Source organism: Pelophylax lessonae (genome assembly GCF_965119305.1).
Source record: "Pelophylax lessonae genome assembly, chromosome: 8".
In the NCBI taxonomy this organism is placed as follows: domain Eukaryota; kingdom Metazoa; phylum Chordata; class Amphibia; order Anura; family Ranidae; genus Pelophylax; species Pelophylax lessonae.
In genome coordinates this window covers 284659061-284672728 of record NC_138775.1, presented here as the reverse complement: position 1 = coordinate 284672728, position 13668 = coordinate 284659061, and the positions used below count along the sequence as shown (strand labels likewise).

The following is a 13668-nucleotide window of genomic DNA, read 5'->3' as shown; positions in this document are numbered from 1 at the left end:
GGGGCGCAAAAGGGACAGGACACCTCCTGCAGGGCACCCCAGACGCTAGGTCGCTAATTCCAGTCGCCAATGCGACCTGGCTCCCGGGGTTTGTCGAGCCCTGATATATACCATAGTTTGTGGACACTAAAACTTTCCTACAAACTAAATATTATACATTGATTTGGGTTATTTTTGCCAAAGAAATATAGCAGAATACATTTTAGGCTAAGTTTATTAAGAAATATTATTTATTTGCAAAATTGTATAATGGAAACAAAAAAAAAAAAAAAACGTTTTTTTTTTTTTTTTTTTTTTTTTTTCAAATTTTTAAGCTTTTTTTGTTTATTAATCAAAAAATAAAAATCCCATTGGTGAATAAATACCACCAAAGAAAGCGCAAGTTATGTGTACAAAAATGCTAAAAATTTAGTTTGAGTACAGTGTTGCATGACCGCACAATTGTCATTCAAAATGTGACAGCGCTAAAGCTGAAATTTGGCCTGGAAGGAAGGGGGTAAATGTGCCCGATATTGAAGTAGTTAATGGTGATTACAGGCATACCCCACTTTTAAGTACACAATGGGACCAGAGCATGAATGTAAAACGAAAATGTACTTAAAGTGAAGCAATACCTTTTTTCATTTCTCAATGCATGTAAATACACTAGCTGAGCTCCATAGGAAATATTGGTCAGCTTGACATGGCACTGCTCCCAAACCATAAGTGACAAGGACACCAAGCTTGGGGAGCATGTTAAGGGGATCCAGGACTATGACATAGTAGATTACCTAGGCAAGCTGGCCGGCCACAAACAGGATATGTTGTAGTCCTGGGTCCCCTCTCGGTGCTCTCTAAGTTTGGTATCTCTGTTACCTATGGTTTGGGAGTAGTGCCATGTCAAGCGGACCAAGATTTCCCATAGACACCAATGTTAAAAACCGGGAGTAGTGACATGCCAAGCTGACCAGGCTGTGTCTGTATTTGCGAGTGTACTTAAAACGGGGTATGCCTGTACATTACTTTGGTTACATATACAATTGACAGTCGCAGATTAAACCAATGTTTTGTATATTAGCTTTATTGTGAGATTTTTCTGTTCTGTTTTGTGTCCTTTATCAAAGTAATTTCCCACCAGTGTCACATATGCACAGAATGTGTGATGTAAACTCTACTTTATCCAAATGCTGCTATGGTGCATAATTCTTCTACGCTTCCAGACCAAACACCGTAATGTCTCCAAAATCAGATATTATTCTGGTTCCCCAACCCCTGAAATATTAAAAGGAACATATCTTGGTTACTTGTACCATTAAATTGCTTACTATAGCTTTCCTTTGTAATTTTATCATTTTATTATTATATTTTATTCTATTTTCTGTTTGATTATATTACTTTGTAATTTCTTGAAACATAATAAAAATTACTTGTAAAAAAAAAGGAAACGTTGAAAGGAGCATATATTGGTTACTTGTACCATTAGATTGCTTGTTATAGCTTTCCTTTGTAATTTTATTATTATATTTTATTCTATATTATATCTTAATTCTACTTTCTGTTTGATTATATTACTTTGTAATTTCTTGGAAAATAATACAAATTACATAAAAAAGAAAAGGAACGTTGAAAGGAACATATATTGGTACTTGTACCATTAGATTGCTTATTGTAGCTTTCCTTTGAAAATGTATCATTTTAATATATTTTATTTTACTTTTCTGTTTGATTATATTACTTTGTAATTTCTTGAAAAATAATACAATCTATTAAAAAAAAAAAAAAAGAAAGGAATGTTGAAAGGAACATATATTGGTACTTGTACCATTTGATTGCTTACTATAACTTTCCTTTGCAATTTTATAGTTTTATTAATGTATTTTATTTTACTTTGTTTGACTATAATGCTTTGTAATTTCTTGGAAAATAATAAAAATGAAATAAAAAAAAAAAAAAGGAAATGTTGAAATGAACATATATTGTATTTTTACTATTAAAATGCTTACTATAGCTTTCCTTTGTAATTGTATTATAATAGTTTATTTTTCTTTCTGTTTGATTATATGACTTTGTAATTTCTTTGAAAATAATAAAAATTACATTAAAAAAACAACAAAATTAAATGTTAAAAGGAACATATATTGGTACTTCTAGATTGCTTATTGTAGCTTCCTTTGTAAATATATAATTTTATTATTATATTTTATTTTACTTTCTGTTTGATTTTATTACTTTGTAATTTTTTTGGAAAAATAATAAAAATTACATAAAAAAATAAAATAAAAAGGAAACGTTGAAAGGAACATATATTGGTACTTGTACCATTAAAATGCTTACTATAGCTTTATTTTGTAATTTTATAATTTTATTATTATATTTTATTTTACTTTCTGTTTGATTATATTACTTTGTAATTTCTTTGAAAATAAAAAAAATTGCATAAAGAAAAAGGAATATTGAAAGGAACATGTATTGGTACTTGTACCATTAGAAGATTACTATAGCTTTCCTTTGTAATTTAATTATAATAGAACTAAAAAAAATTTCTGTTTTGATTATATTACTTTGTAATTTCTTGGAAAATATAAAAAAATTACGTAAAAAAAACAAAATTAAATGCTAAAAGGAACATATATTGATACTTGTACCATTAGCTTGCTTATTGTAGCTTTCCTTTGTAAATGTATAATTTTATTATATTTTATTTTACTTTTCTGTTTGATTATATTACTTTGTATTATTTTCCAAGAAATTACAATCTACATAAAAACAAAAAAAAAAAAAAAGAAAGAAATGTTGAAATTAACATATATTGGTACTTGTACCATTAGATTGCTTACTACTTTCCTTTGTAATTTTATATTTTTATTATTGTATTTTATTTTACCTTGTTTGATTATAATGCTTTGTAATTTCTTGAAACATAATAAAAATTACATAAAAAAAAAAAAAAGGAAATGTTGAAAGGAACCTATATTGGTACTTGTACCATTAGAATGCTTACTAGAGCTTTCCTTTGTAATTGTATTATAATAGTTTATTTGTCTTTCTGTTTTAATTATATTACTTTGTAATTCCTTGGAAAATAATAAAAATTACATAAAAAAAACAAAAAAAAAAAAACAACTAAATTAAATGGTAAAAGGAACATATATTGGTACTTGTACCTCTAGATTGCTTATTGCAGCTTTCCTTTGTAAATATATCATTTTAATTATTATATTTTATTTTTACTTTCTGTTTGATATTACTTTGTCATTTCTTGAAAAATAATAAAAATTACAAAAATAACTAAATAAAAAGGAAACGTTGAAAGGAACATATATAGGTACTTGTACCATTTAGAATGCTTACTATAGCTTTCTTTTGTAATTTTATAATTTTATTATTATATTTTATTTTACTTTCTGTTTGATTATATTACTTTGTGATTTCTTGGAAAATAATACAAATTACATAAAAAAGAAAAGGAATATTGAAAGGAACATGTATTGGTACTTGTACCATTAGAACGCTTACTATAGCTTTCCTTTTGTAATTTTATTATAATAGAACTTTCTGTTTGATTATATTACTTTGTAATTTCTTGGAAAATATAAAAAATTACATAAAAAAAAAAAATTAAATGTTAAAAGAAACATATATTGGTACTTGTACCATTAGATTGCTTATTGTAGCTTTCCTTTTGTAAATATATAATTTTATTATTATATTTTACTTTCTGTTTGATATTACTTTGTAATTTCTTGGAAAATATAAAAAATTACATAAAAAAAATAAATAAAAAGGACATTTTGAAAGGAACATATATTGGTACTTGTACCTCTAGATTGCTTATTGTAGCTTTCCTTTGTAAATATATAATTTTATTTTGATTATATTACTTTGTAATTTCTTGGAAAATATGAAAATTTATGTAAAAAATCAATAAATGTATAAAAAAATGTCATATTTCTTTCTACAGTGTAAGGTGGAGAACGGAGAGAAAGAGTGCAAAATGGAAGCGGCGGAGCTTCCCGTTTTCCGTGCTGAGAATTCCGAGGAAGAAGCAAAACTATCTGCATTCCGAGGTCGAGCGGACCCCAACCTCAACGCGGTTAAGATTGAGACCTTATCAGATGATGAGGAGGTCGACATAACGGATGAGGTGGATGAGGCATTTGTCAACAGCGAGGACCTTCCTGACACGGCGATAAATCCAGAAGATAAGATCTGCCAGGTGAAGGAAGAGGCCATTCATCCCGCTACGGGACAAAGTCACCTCACCCCAGAGCGGCCGCACACGTATGTATCAGAGACAGAGGAGCTTTGTCAGAAGGACCCCGGTGACGGAGACGCTCTTTATTGCTTCTCATGCGTGCCACACAGCGACACTTTGACGTCTACACAAGACGAAGAAGTCAGTCGGGACTCCACTTGTCTGGATAAAGATGTTGACACTCTGATCGTTCAGGCATCCCCGCCCTATGAGCATGAAGACGTTCAAGAAGAAGACCTAAAGCCGCCTGACCAGGAGGTGGTGCTAGACCCGGAATTCATCCAGGAAGAAGAGAAACAAGCCATCCCAGAATTCTTTGAGGGGCGTTCAGCAAAGACTCCAGAACGCTATCTCAGGATACGCAATTACATCTTGAATCAATGGTAAGTTTTTGGGTTATAAGCAAGAAAAATTATAATTTTTTTACTTGCCGACCCCCTAACTGGGAAAATACGTCATTGCTTTGAGGTTTAATACTGGTGTTATGGCTGCAACTAGATGCCCCAGTATTTTCTCTTCCCTTAGGTGATTCTCTTTCAGATAAAAGTGATCAGCGCGACTGATTCGCGCTGGATCACTTTTAAAGCGACGGGAGGGGCTGCCACTGCTGCTTTATGATGGTTTCCGGGCTTACCTGGATGATTGGTGAGCCCAGGAACTAATCTGGCGCTGATGGCGGCTGGTCACAGAGCTTAACAGAGGAAAAATGGTCCCCGCTCATCTCTGTAGCCTAGCCTAGGGGGACTAGAGTGAGGGCATCACTTCTGGTTCCGCCCCCCCCCCCACCCCCTACCGCTTTCCGGTGGTTCCCGGGCTTACCTGGATGATTGGTGAGCCCAGGAACTAATCTGGCGCTGATGGCGGCTGGTCACAGAGCTTAACAGAGGAAAAATGGTCCCCGCTCATCTCTGTAGCCTAGCCTAGGGGGACTAGAGCGAGGACATCACTTCTGGTTCCGCCCCCCCCCCCCCCCCACCCCCTACCGCTTTCCGGTGGTTCCCGGGCTTACCTGGATAATTAGTGAGCCCAGGAACTAATCTGGCGCTGGTGGCGGCTGGTTGTATAGATGAACTAAGGAAAAATGGTCCCCGCTCATTCTCTGTGGCCTAGGAGGACCCCGAGTGACGACATCACTTCTGGTTCTGCCCCAATGTAAACAAGGCCCACCCCCTGCCGCTTTCTGGTGGTTTCCGGGCTTACCTGGATGATTGGTGAGCCCAGGAACTAATCTGGCGCTGGTGGCAGCTGGTCGTGGAGATGAACGGAGGAAAAATGGGCCCCCGCTCATCTCTGTGGCCTAGGAGGACCCGAATGACGACATCACTTCTGGTTCTGCGCCAATGTAAACAAGGCTTTTTTTTTTTTTTTTTTTTAATCATTAGATTATTTATTATTTTTAATCTAATGCTTTCTGTTGTAGAGGAGAGATGTGGAGTTTTATTGACCCCCACATCTCTCCATAAAGAGGACCTGTCATCCCTTATTTCTATCACAAGGGATTTTTACATTCCTTGTGATAGTAATAAAAGTGAAAAAAATATGTAAAGGGACAGTGGAAAAATAATAAAATAAATCTGAAAAATAATAAAATACATTTTAAAGCATCCCCCCCCCCCCCCCAGGCTCACGCGCAGTAGTGAATGTATACATAGGTGACGCCCAACGGTGTTCGCACCCAACACGTGAGGTATCGCCACAAACGTCAGAGCAAGAGCTACTTAATCCCTTTGATCTGTAAATGATCAGAAAGATACAATGTTTCTCTTTCAATGCTGAACAATATAAGGCTGCTTTTTTCTTTTTTGGGCCAGCTGTGAGCAGAAAAATACATGAATCGTGCAAATGCTTTATTAAGATCGTGGGGGGGGGGGGGGGGGGGTGGCTCGAGATCACAATCTTTTTACGATTAATCGTGCAGTTCTATTTGCTACATAAAAACTGTAAAGTATACAACAGCTGCACAACCGCTAAATCCTTTTTTTTTTTTTTTTTTCTTTTTTTTTTAGTAGATTTTACTGGTTCATTGATGCTGAAACCTCAAGCCAGCCACCTTGTCCTCCCTGTCACCCCACTTATACAACCCACAATATTGTCTGATTGTCTGGTGACCATCTATTTTAGTAGCGCTCATCGTCACAGTGTGCTTTCTCCAAGAACAGGTTCTCTTTGAGGTTTCCAATGTTCTGAAAGTGCGTGTCGTTTTCTTATTGTAGGAAGAATTCTAAGCCAAATTACTTGAACAAAACCTCAGTCCGCCCGGGACTAAAGAACTGCGGTGATGTGAATTGCATCGGGCGTGTCCACACCTACCTGGAATTAATTGGCGCCATTAACTTTGGCTGTGGTAAGTGTCAGTTAAAGCGGATCTTCACTGCATCTGAGTAACACAAACTAAAAACGCTATTTAATTAATTTTTAATATTCAAAGCTAACTCCCCCCCCCCCCCATCCATCCATCCATGTCTCCATGCTTTATTAGGGTGAGAAATCACTTTGAAAAACACCCCCTAGCATTTCGGTCCGTGGCCATGTTAACGTGGAACTGCACTGCATCTGGTAGTGGCCATCTTAAGTAAGGGCAGATGATTCATGTACCATTTTCTTCCTGAAATCCATTTGCCCTTGGCTCAGGCATAGGCTGAGCTGAGAACCCTCCCTCCCCTCCTGAAGACTCCTGGGTTTATGACATCATTTGCCTAGGCATTGAAGCCAGGAAGTAACTGAAGTAATGTAAAACAAAAAAAAAGATTTAAAACAAGTAAATATGATATGCTTTCCTATCTATTTACTAATTGTAACGGAAGTCACTTTGGTTGGGCGGCCCGTGGAACCCAGCTTACCTTAGGGAGGTTGGGAAATCCCTCTCTCAGCCCCCTAGGCCCCTCTTAGGTGTAAGTCACCCTGTGTCTATTAGGGACACAGGGTGACCAAGGAAATGATGGACAGCTAATTAAGGGACACTGAGAATTTGGTTTGAATTACTTCAAATGGGACAGTAATATTTATCAATCAAATATCCCAAGAAATATATGAAGACTATTCCTGGCCTGTTTGATTCTGAACATGTTCATTGAAAGAGCTGGTCACATTGACCTCTGTTCCATGTTCTTCAATGTCAGAGACAGACAGTCTGTTACTTGTGGTCTCTTCCTATTGTCTGTGTATTAAGGTGTGATGTCTTTTCTGTTAACCCTGTCTGTCCCATTGTTAATGAACTCACATATTGTTTCTGACCAGATGGCTAGATAATTAGTTCAGGTTAATTCTATTTCTGTACACAATTTCATCTGCATATGATAATGTAATCAGGCACCTGACCTGGTGGGGTAATTTGATCAGGAGGGGGATATCCTCATGTGTGGGTATATATTGTGTGAGACTGTTCAATAAAGTAGTTGATGTTTTCAGATACATACAAGCTAAGTTCATACTAGGTTTGTATGGGGGTGGGGGGGCAGCTGGATTATCTGATATCTGTGTTCAAGACTGGAGGTAGCCGTATACTGACAGAGGCCCACAGACAGTGTGGGTCGCGGTTCTGTTACACTAATGCTAGCAGCATAAGGATAAAAAATAGTCCATGTTGATTGAGAGAGCGAAGTTCCACTTTAACCACTTAAGCCCCGGAGGATTTGGCTGCTAAAAGACCAGGGCCTATTTTGCGATTCGGCACTACGTGATTTTAACGGACAATTGCGCGGTCGTGCGACGCTGTACCCAAACGAATTTGAGGTCCTTTTTTTTCCCACAAACAGAGCTTTCTTTTGGTGGTATTTGATCACCTGTGCGATTTTTTTGATCACGTGCTATAAACAAAAAGAGAGAGACAATTTTGCAAAAATAACAATATTTTTCACATTTTTTTTTACATGAAATTCCCCCAAAAAAAAAAGTAAAAATCAAAATTTTTTAACATTTTCGGCCAATTTGTTTTATGCTACATATGTTTGGTAAAAAAAATCGCAAAAAGCGTATTTTGATTGGTTTGCGCAAAAGTTATCGCGTTTACTAACTAAGGGAAAGATTTTTGTAATTTTTGTTGTTTTTTTTTTTAACGCGTAATGGCGGCGATCTGCAATTTTTTTTTGTGGTACTGCGGCATTGGGGCGGACAGATCGGACCCTTGACTGACATTTTGACACTTTTGGGGGTACCAGTGACATTACTGCAGTAATCAGTGCTATACATATGCACTGTTACTGTAAAAATACACTGGCAGTGAAGGGGTTAACTTTATTTGAGAGGGAGGGGCTGTGTGTGTCCCTAGAGGCGTTATTCTAACTGTGATTGGCTGTGGCTTGAGCTGTAGTTACACTGATCAACGGTCCTACATAGTAGAACCGTATGATCAGTGTTTCTACACAGGGGAGAATGACAGACGGCTTGTTTACACAAGCTGCCTGCCTTTCTCCCTCTCCCCCCAACGATCGCAGAGTGAGCGGCGGACATCGGGTCCGCCGGTCACACGCGCGGGGGGGGTCCGTGACCGCGTCGGAGCGGGAGCACGCCGGCGGCGGCGCGCGCTCGCTCCCCAGAGCCTCACAGGCTAGTGACGTTAATTTACGTCACTTTGCCTGTGAGGGGCTGACTGCCGCAGTAAATCTACTGTGGGCGGTCGGCAAGTGGTTAAGGGCAAATGATTCATGCAGCATTTACCTTCTGCCTTTAGCTCAAGTATGCATGCAGGAGAGTGTGCTTAGCTTAGAAAACCCCTCCTCCTCTCCCCTCCTCCTGAAGGTTCCCGGGATATATGAAATAATTTGCCTAGGCATGGAAACCAGGAAAAAAACTAACAAATTCTCCTGCGCTCAAAAGAGATGCGATGGCGGTGAATCTGTATGGCCCTGGATATATGCACAGACTTTGCTGCCCTCCTAGGGTCAGGGGAAACCCAATGGGAACACTGTAGAAAGAAAAAAAAGAGGGCGCACCAACTTTGCGTGTTACCCAAGTGGTGTTTTATTGAAAAAGGGGGGAAGGAAATATACTCACAAACACAAAAGTCTTAAAAGTGTATCCAGTCCACAAAGGACACAAAGCAGCCAGGTCACCAGGGACATGCCGAATTTGGAAGGTCCTCCGGCGTGCTGGACATTGTCCTGGTGACCTGGTTGCTTTGTGTCCATTGTGGACTGGATACACTTTTAAGACTTTTGTGTTTGTGAGTATATTTCCTTCCCCCCTTTTTCAATAAAACACCACTTGGGTAATGCGCAAGGTTGGTGCGCCCTTTTTTTTTTTTTTTTTACAATAGAAACTAGAAAAGTAACTAAAGAAATGTAAAAAAAAAGAAATAAGTTTAAAATGGGAAAGTATATCATAATTACTTATTTTAAACTTGTTTTTCTTTTACATTTCCTTAGTTACTTCCTGGTTTCTATTGTAAAAAGAACAAAAAGAGGGCGCGCCAATCTTGCGCATTACCCAAGTGGTGTTTTATTGAAAAAAGGGGGGAAGGAAATATACTCACAAACACAAAAGTCTTAAAAGCGTATCCAGTCCACAAAGGACACAAAGCAGCCAGGTCACCAGGACAATGTCCAGCACGCCGGAGGACCTTCCAAATTCGTCGTGTCCCGGGGACCTGGTTGCTTTGTGTCCATTGTGGACTGGATACGCTTTTAGGACTTTTGTGTTTGTGAGTATATTTCCTTCCCCCCTTTTTTCAATAAAACACCACTTGGGTAATGCGCAAGATTGGCGCGCCCTCTTTTTGTTCTTTTTACAATAGAAACCAGGAAGTAACTAAAGAAATGTAAAAGAAAAAAAAAAAAAGTTTAAAACAAGTAAATATAATTTACTAATGCTAGCAGCATAAGGATTAAAAATAATTAATGTTGATTAGAAGAGTAAAGTTCCACTTTAAACTTTTTTTTTTTTTCCCTTATGTGTCATCGTCCACCACTTACTTTGATATTCTGCAAATTTCAGAGCAAGCAGTTTACAATCGGCCCCGTCCGATGGATAAAACAAAGACGAAACTAGTAAAAGATACATTGGAAGCGTACGAGTTTGCCCACCGCCTGCAGAATATGGTAAGCAAACAAGGGGCTTTACTGCAACCAATCAGATCTGTCCCTGCTCTTTTCCATAAAACGCTAAAAGAAGAGTCTGGTTAGCTGTAAGGAAACATGACTACTACTCTGCCTGCATTCAATAACGAGTCCCAACAGCATCCATTGTATCCATGCAATACAATTATCCACTTGAAAATGTAAAAAAATATTTTTACCAGCACTAAGGATACTTTTGGAAATAAACTAGAAATAGAGGGGATCAAATCAGACGGCTGCCACTGATATTCGGTATTAAACCGACAGTAAGATTAACCACTTGCCGACTGCTCACATGGAGCGTACTGCGGCAAAGTGGCTCGTTATTGTCCAGCGACGTAGGTCTACGTCGCTGGACTCCTCCCCTTGTGGGCGGCGGGCGCACGCCGCCGGAGGCTCGCTCCCGCTGTATTTAGACACAGCGGGAGTCGGGCCAGGGGAGAAGCGGCGGTGATCACCGCCACTCTTCCCCGATCGTCGGCGATCAAGTGAGGAGGTTCACCCGCTTTTTTTTTTTTTTTTAATTAAATCTTTTATTAATTTTTATCAACATACCTATATAATCTCACAAAAAAAATAAAAATAAAACAAAATACATATTACATAAATTCCCCCATTACCCCCAGTCATATACATTCCGTGAAGTGAAATAAGGCAAGACACTATATATTGCAATAATACTTAATAGTGAAAATGGAAACAAATGTATACAAAGCGGGCGGATCTCCTAAGTGACAGACAGGGACGGATTACAGGATTCAGCATAGCTGAACCTGCGATCTGTCCCTGTGTCACACAATCCCCTCCCCCCACACACGTCAGTAAGCACCAGGCATACATTAACCCCTTGATCACCAATAAAAGTTAACCCCTTCCCTGCCAGTGTCATTATTACAGTAACAGTACATATGTATAGCACTGATTACTGTAGTAATGTCACTGGTACCCCCAAAAGTGTCAAAAATGTCAGTCAAGGGTCCGATCTGTCCGCCGCAATGTCGCAGTCCCGCAAAAAAAAAATCACAGATCGCCGCCAATACTAGTTAAAAAAAAAAAAAACAATAAAAAGGACATACATTTCCCATAGTTAGTAGCTGCGATAACTTTTGCGCAAACCAATCAAAATACGCTTATTGCGATTTTTTTTTTTTTTACCAAACATATGTAGCAGAAAACAAATTGGCCTAAAATGTTAAAAAATTTTGATTTTTAAATTTTTTTGGGGAATTTCATATAAAAAAATGTGAAAAATATTGTTATTTTTTCAAAATTGTCGCTCTTTTTTTGTTTATAGCGCAAAAAGTAAAAATCGCACAGGTGATCAAATACCACCAAAAGAAAGCTCTATTTGTGGGGAAAAAAAGGACATAAATTTAATTTGGGTAGAGCATCGCACGACCGCGCAATTGTCCGTTAAAGTAACGCAGTGCCGAATCACAAAATATGGCCTGGTCAGGAATGGGGTAAAATCTTCCGGTCTTAAAGCGGTTAAAAATTTTTGAGAATTTTTTTGTCAAAGACATGTAGCTAAAAACATTTTGGCCTAAATATATGACAAAAATTGAATATATTGAATATTTTTTAACTGTCAAAGTAGAAAAATGTGAAAAATATTGTTATTTTTTCAAAATTGTCGAATTTTATTATTAATATCTCAAAAAATGAAAAGCGCAGAGGTGAACAAATACCACCAAAAGGAAGCTCTTTTTGTGGGAAAAAAAGGACATAAATTTCGTTTGGGTACGGCGCTGCATGACTGTGCAATTGTCAGTTAAAGTCGCACAGTGCCGAATCTCAAAAAGTGGCCTGGACGTAAAGCAGGAAAACCCTCCGGTCCTAAAGTGGTTAAAAGGACATACTGAGCGGCGCTAGCCAATAATCCCAAATTCAATTCGTATTCGCCTGCATAGTACAAGAAATAACCACTATAAGACCACAGCGGCTGTTTTTGGCTTCAGACGTTTTTTTATGCAGCATGTTCTCCTATGTCTCCATGCACACACATGCTTTTTTTTGTGGGCCGCCCTCCCAAGAAAATTGAGCACCAGCCTCCACTGCAATTGCCCTCCAGAAGATTTACTCCCCCCCCCCCCCCTTCATAACCGGACCATTTTTTTTGCGATACAACACTGCGTTACTTTAACTGACAATTGTGCTGTCATGCGACACTGTTTCCAAATAAAAAAATGTTTCCCTTTTTTTTTCCACAAATAGAGTGTTTGGTGAAATTTGAGCACGTCTGCAGTTTTTATTTTTTGCGCTATAAACAAAAAAAAGAGCGACAATTTTGAAAAACTAACAATATGTTTTTTACTTTCTGCTATAAAACATATCCAATAAAAAAAAAAAAGTCGAATTTCTTCATGAATTTAGGCCAATATGTATTCTGCTACATATTTTTGGTTAAAAAAAAAATCTCAATAAGCATTTATTGATTGGTTTGCTTGTAAGTTATCGCATCCACAAGCTATGGGATACTACTGTATTGTCTCCCTCTAACATTGTAAAGCGCTGCGTAAACTGCTGGCGCTATGGAAATCCTGAATAATAATAATAATAATGGGATATTTTAAATAATTTTTTACTAGTATTGGCGGCGATCTGCAACATTGCGGCAGACAAATCGGACACCTAACTGACACTTTTTGGGGGCCAATGACACTAATACAGTAATCAGTGATAAAAATATGCACTATCACTGGACTAATGACACTGGCAGGGAAAGTTTAACATCGGGGATGATCAAAGGGTAAACTGTGTGCCTAGGTTGTGCTTACTCACTGTGAGGGAGGTGCTTTGATTAGGGGAAGACAAAGATTTATGTTCCTGCTTAGCAGAAACACAGGATCAGTGCCTTCCCTCCGGTCAGAGCAACATAGGCAGATTGTCATTCTACCTGTGCCCTGTGTAATCGGCGGAGGCCGACGGTCATCGAGTCTACGGTACCTGCTGCCGGGCTCCCGCTATGTAGAATCACAGTGGGAGCGGGGCAGCGGCGTACGCCCACCTCGGACGCGGAAGTGTTTGGTCACATAGTAGGTACGTGATCTGGCACAGACCAGCCGCCCTGCCACGATAAATGTACGGTGGGCGCTGGGCGGTCTGCAACTGGTTTATTGCCAATTGCGCAGTCATGCAACACTGTACCCTAATTCAATTTATATCATTTTTCGCACAAAAAGAGCTTTCTTTTGATGGTATTTGATCACCACTGGCTTTTTCATTTTTTGTGATATAAATAAAAAAAAGACAACCAATTTTGAAAAAAAAAAAACAATTTTCTACTTTCTGTCATAAAACATATCCAATAAAATCAAATTTCACCATAAATTTAGGCCCAAATATATTCTGTATTGATATATTTGAGGCCCTTAACCACTT

General features: G+C 38.0%; 1 protein-coding gene across 1 annotated transcript in view; it reads left to right on the top strand.

The window, feature by feature from the left end:
* The window catches only part of MYSM1 (Myb like, SWIRM and MPN domains 1), a 100789-nt gene that overhangs the window by 25426 nt on the left and 61695 nt on the right, over window positions 1-13668 (top strand). The window contains exons 8-10 of the mRNA XM_082264801.1: window positions 3941-4617; window positions 6448-6578; window positions 10166-10269. Coding sequence (XP_082120927.1) covers window positions 3941-4617; window positions 6448-6578; window positions 10166-10269 — 912 coding nt within the window. The remainder of the gene's footprint in view (window positions 1-3940; window positions 4618-6447; window positions 6579-10165; window positions 10270-13668) is intronic.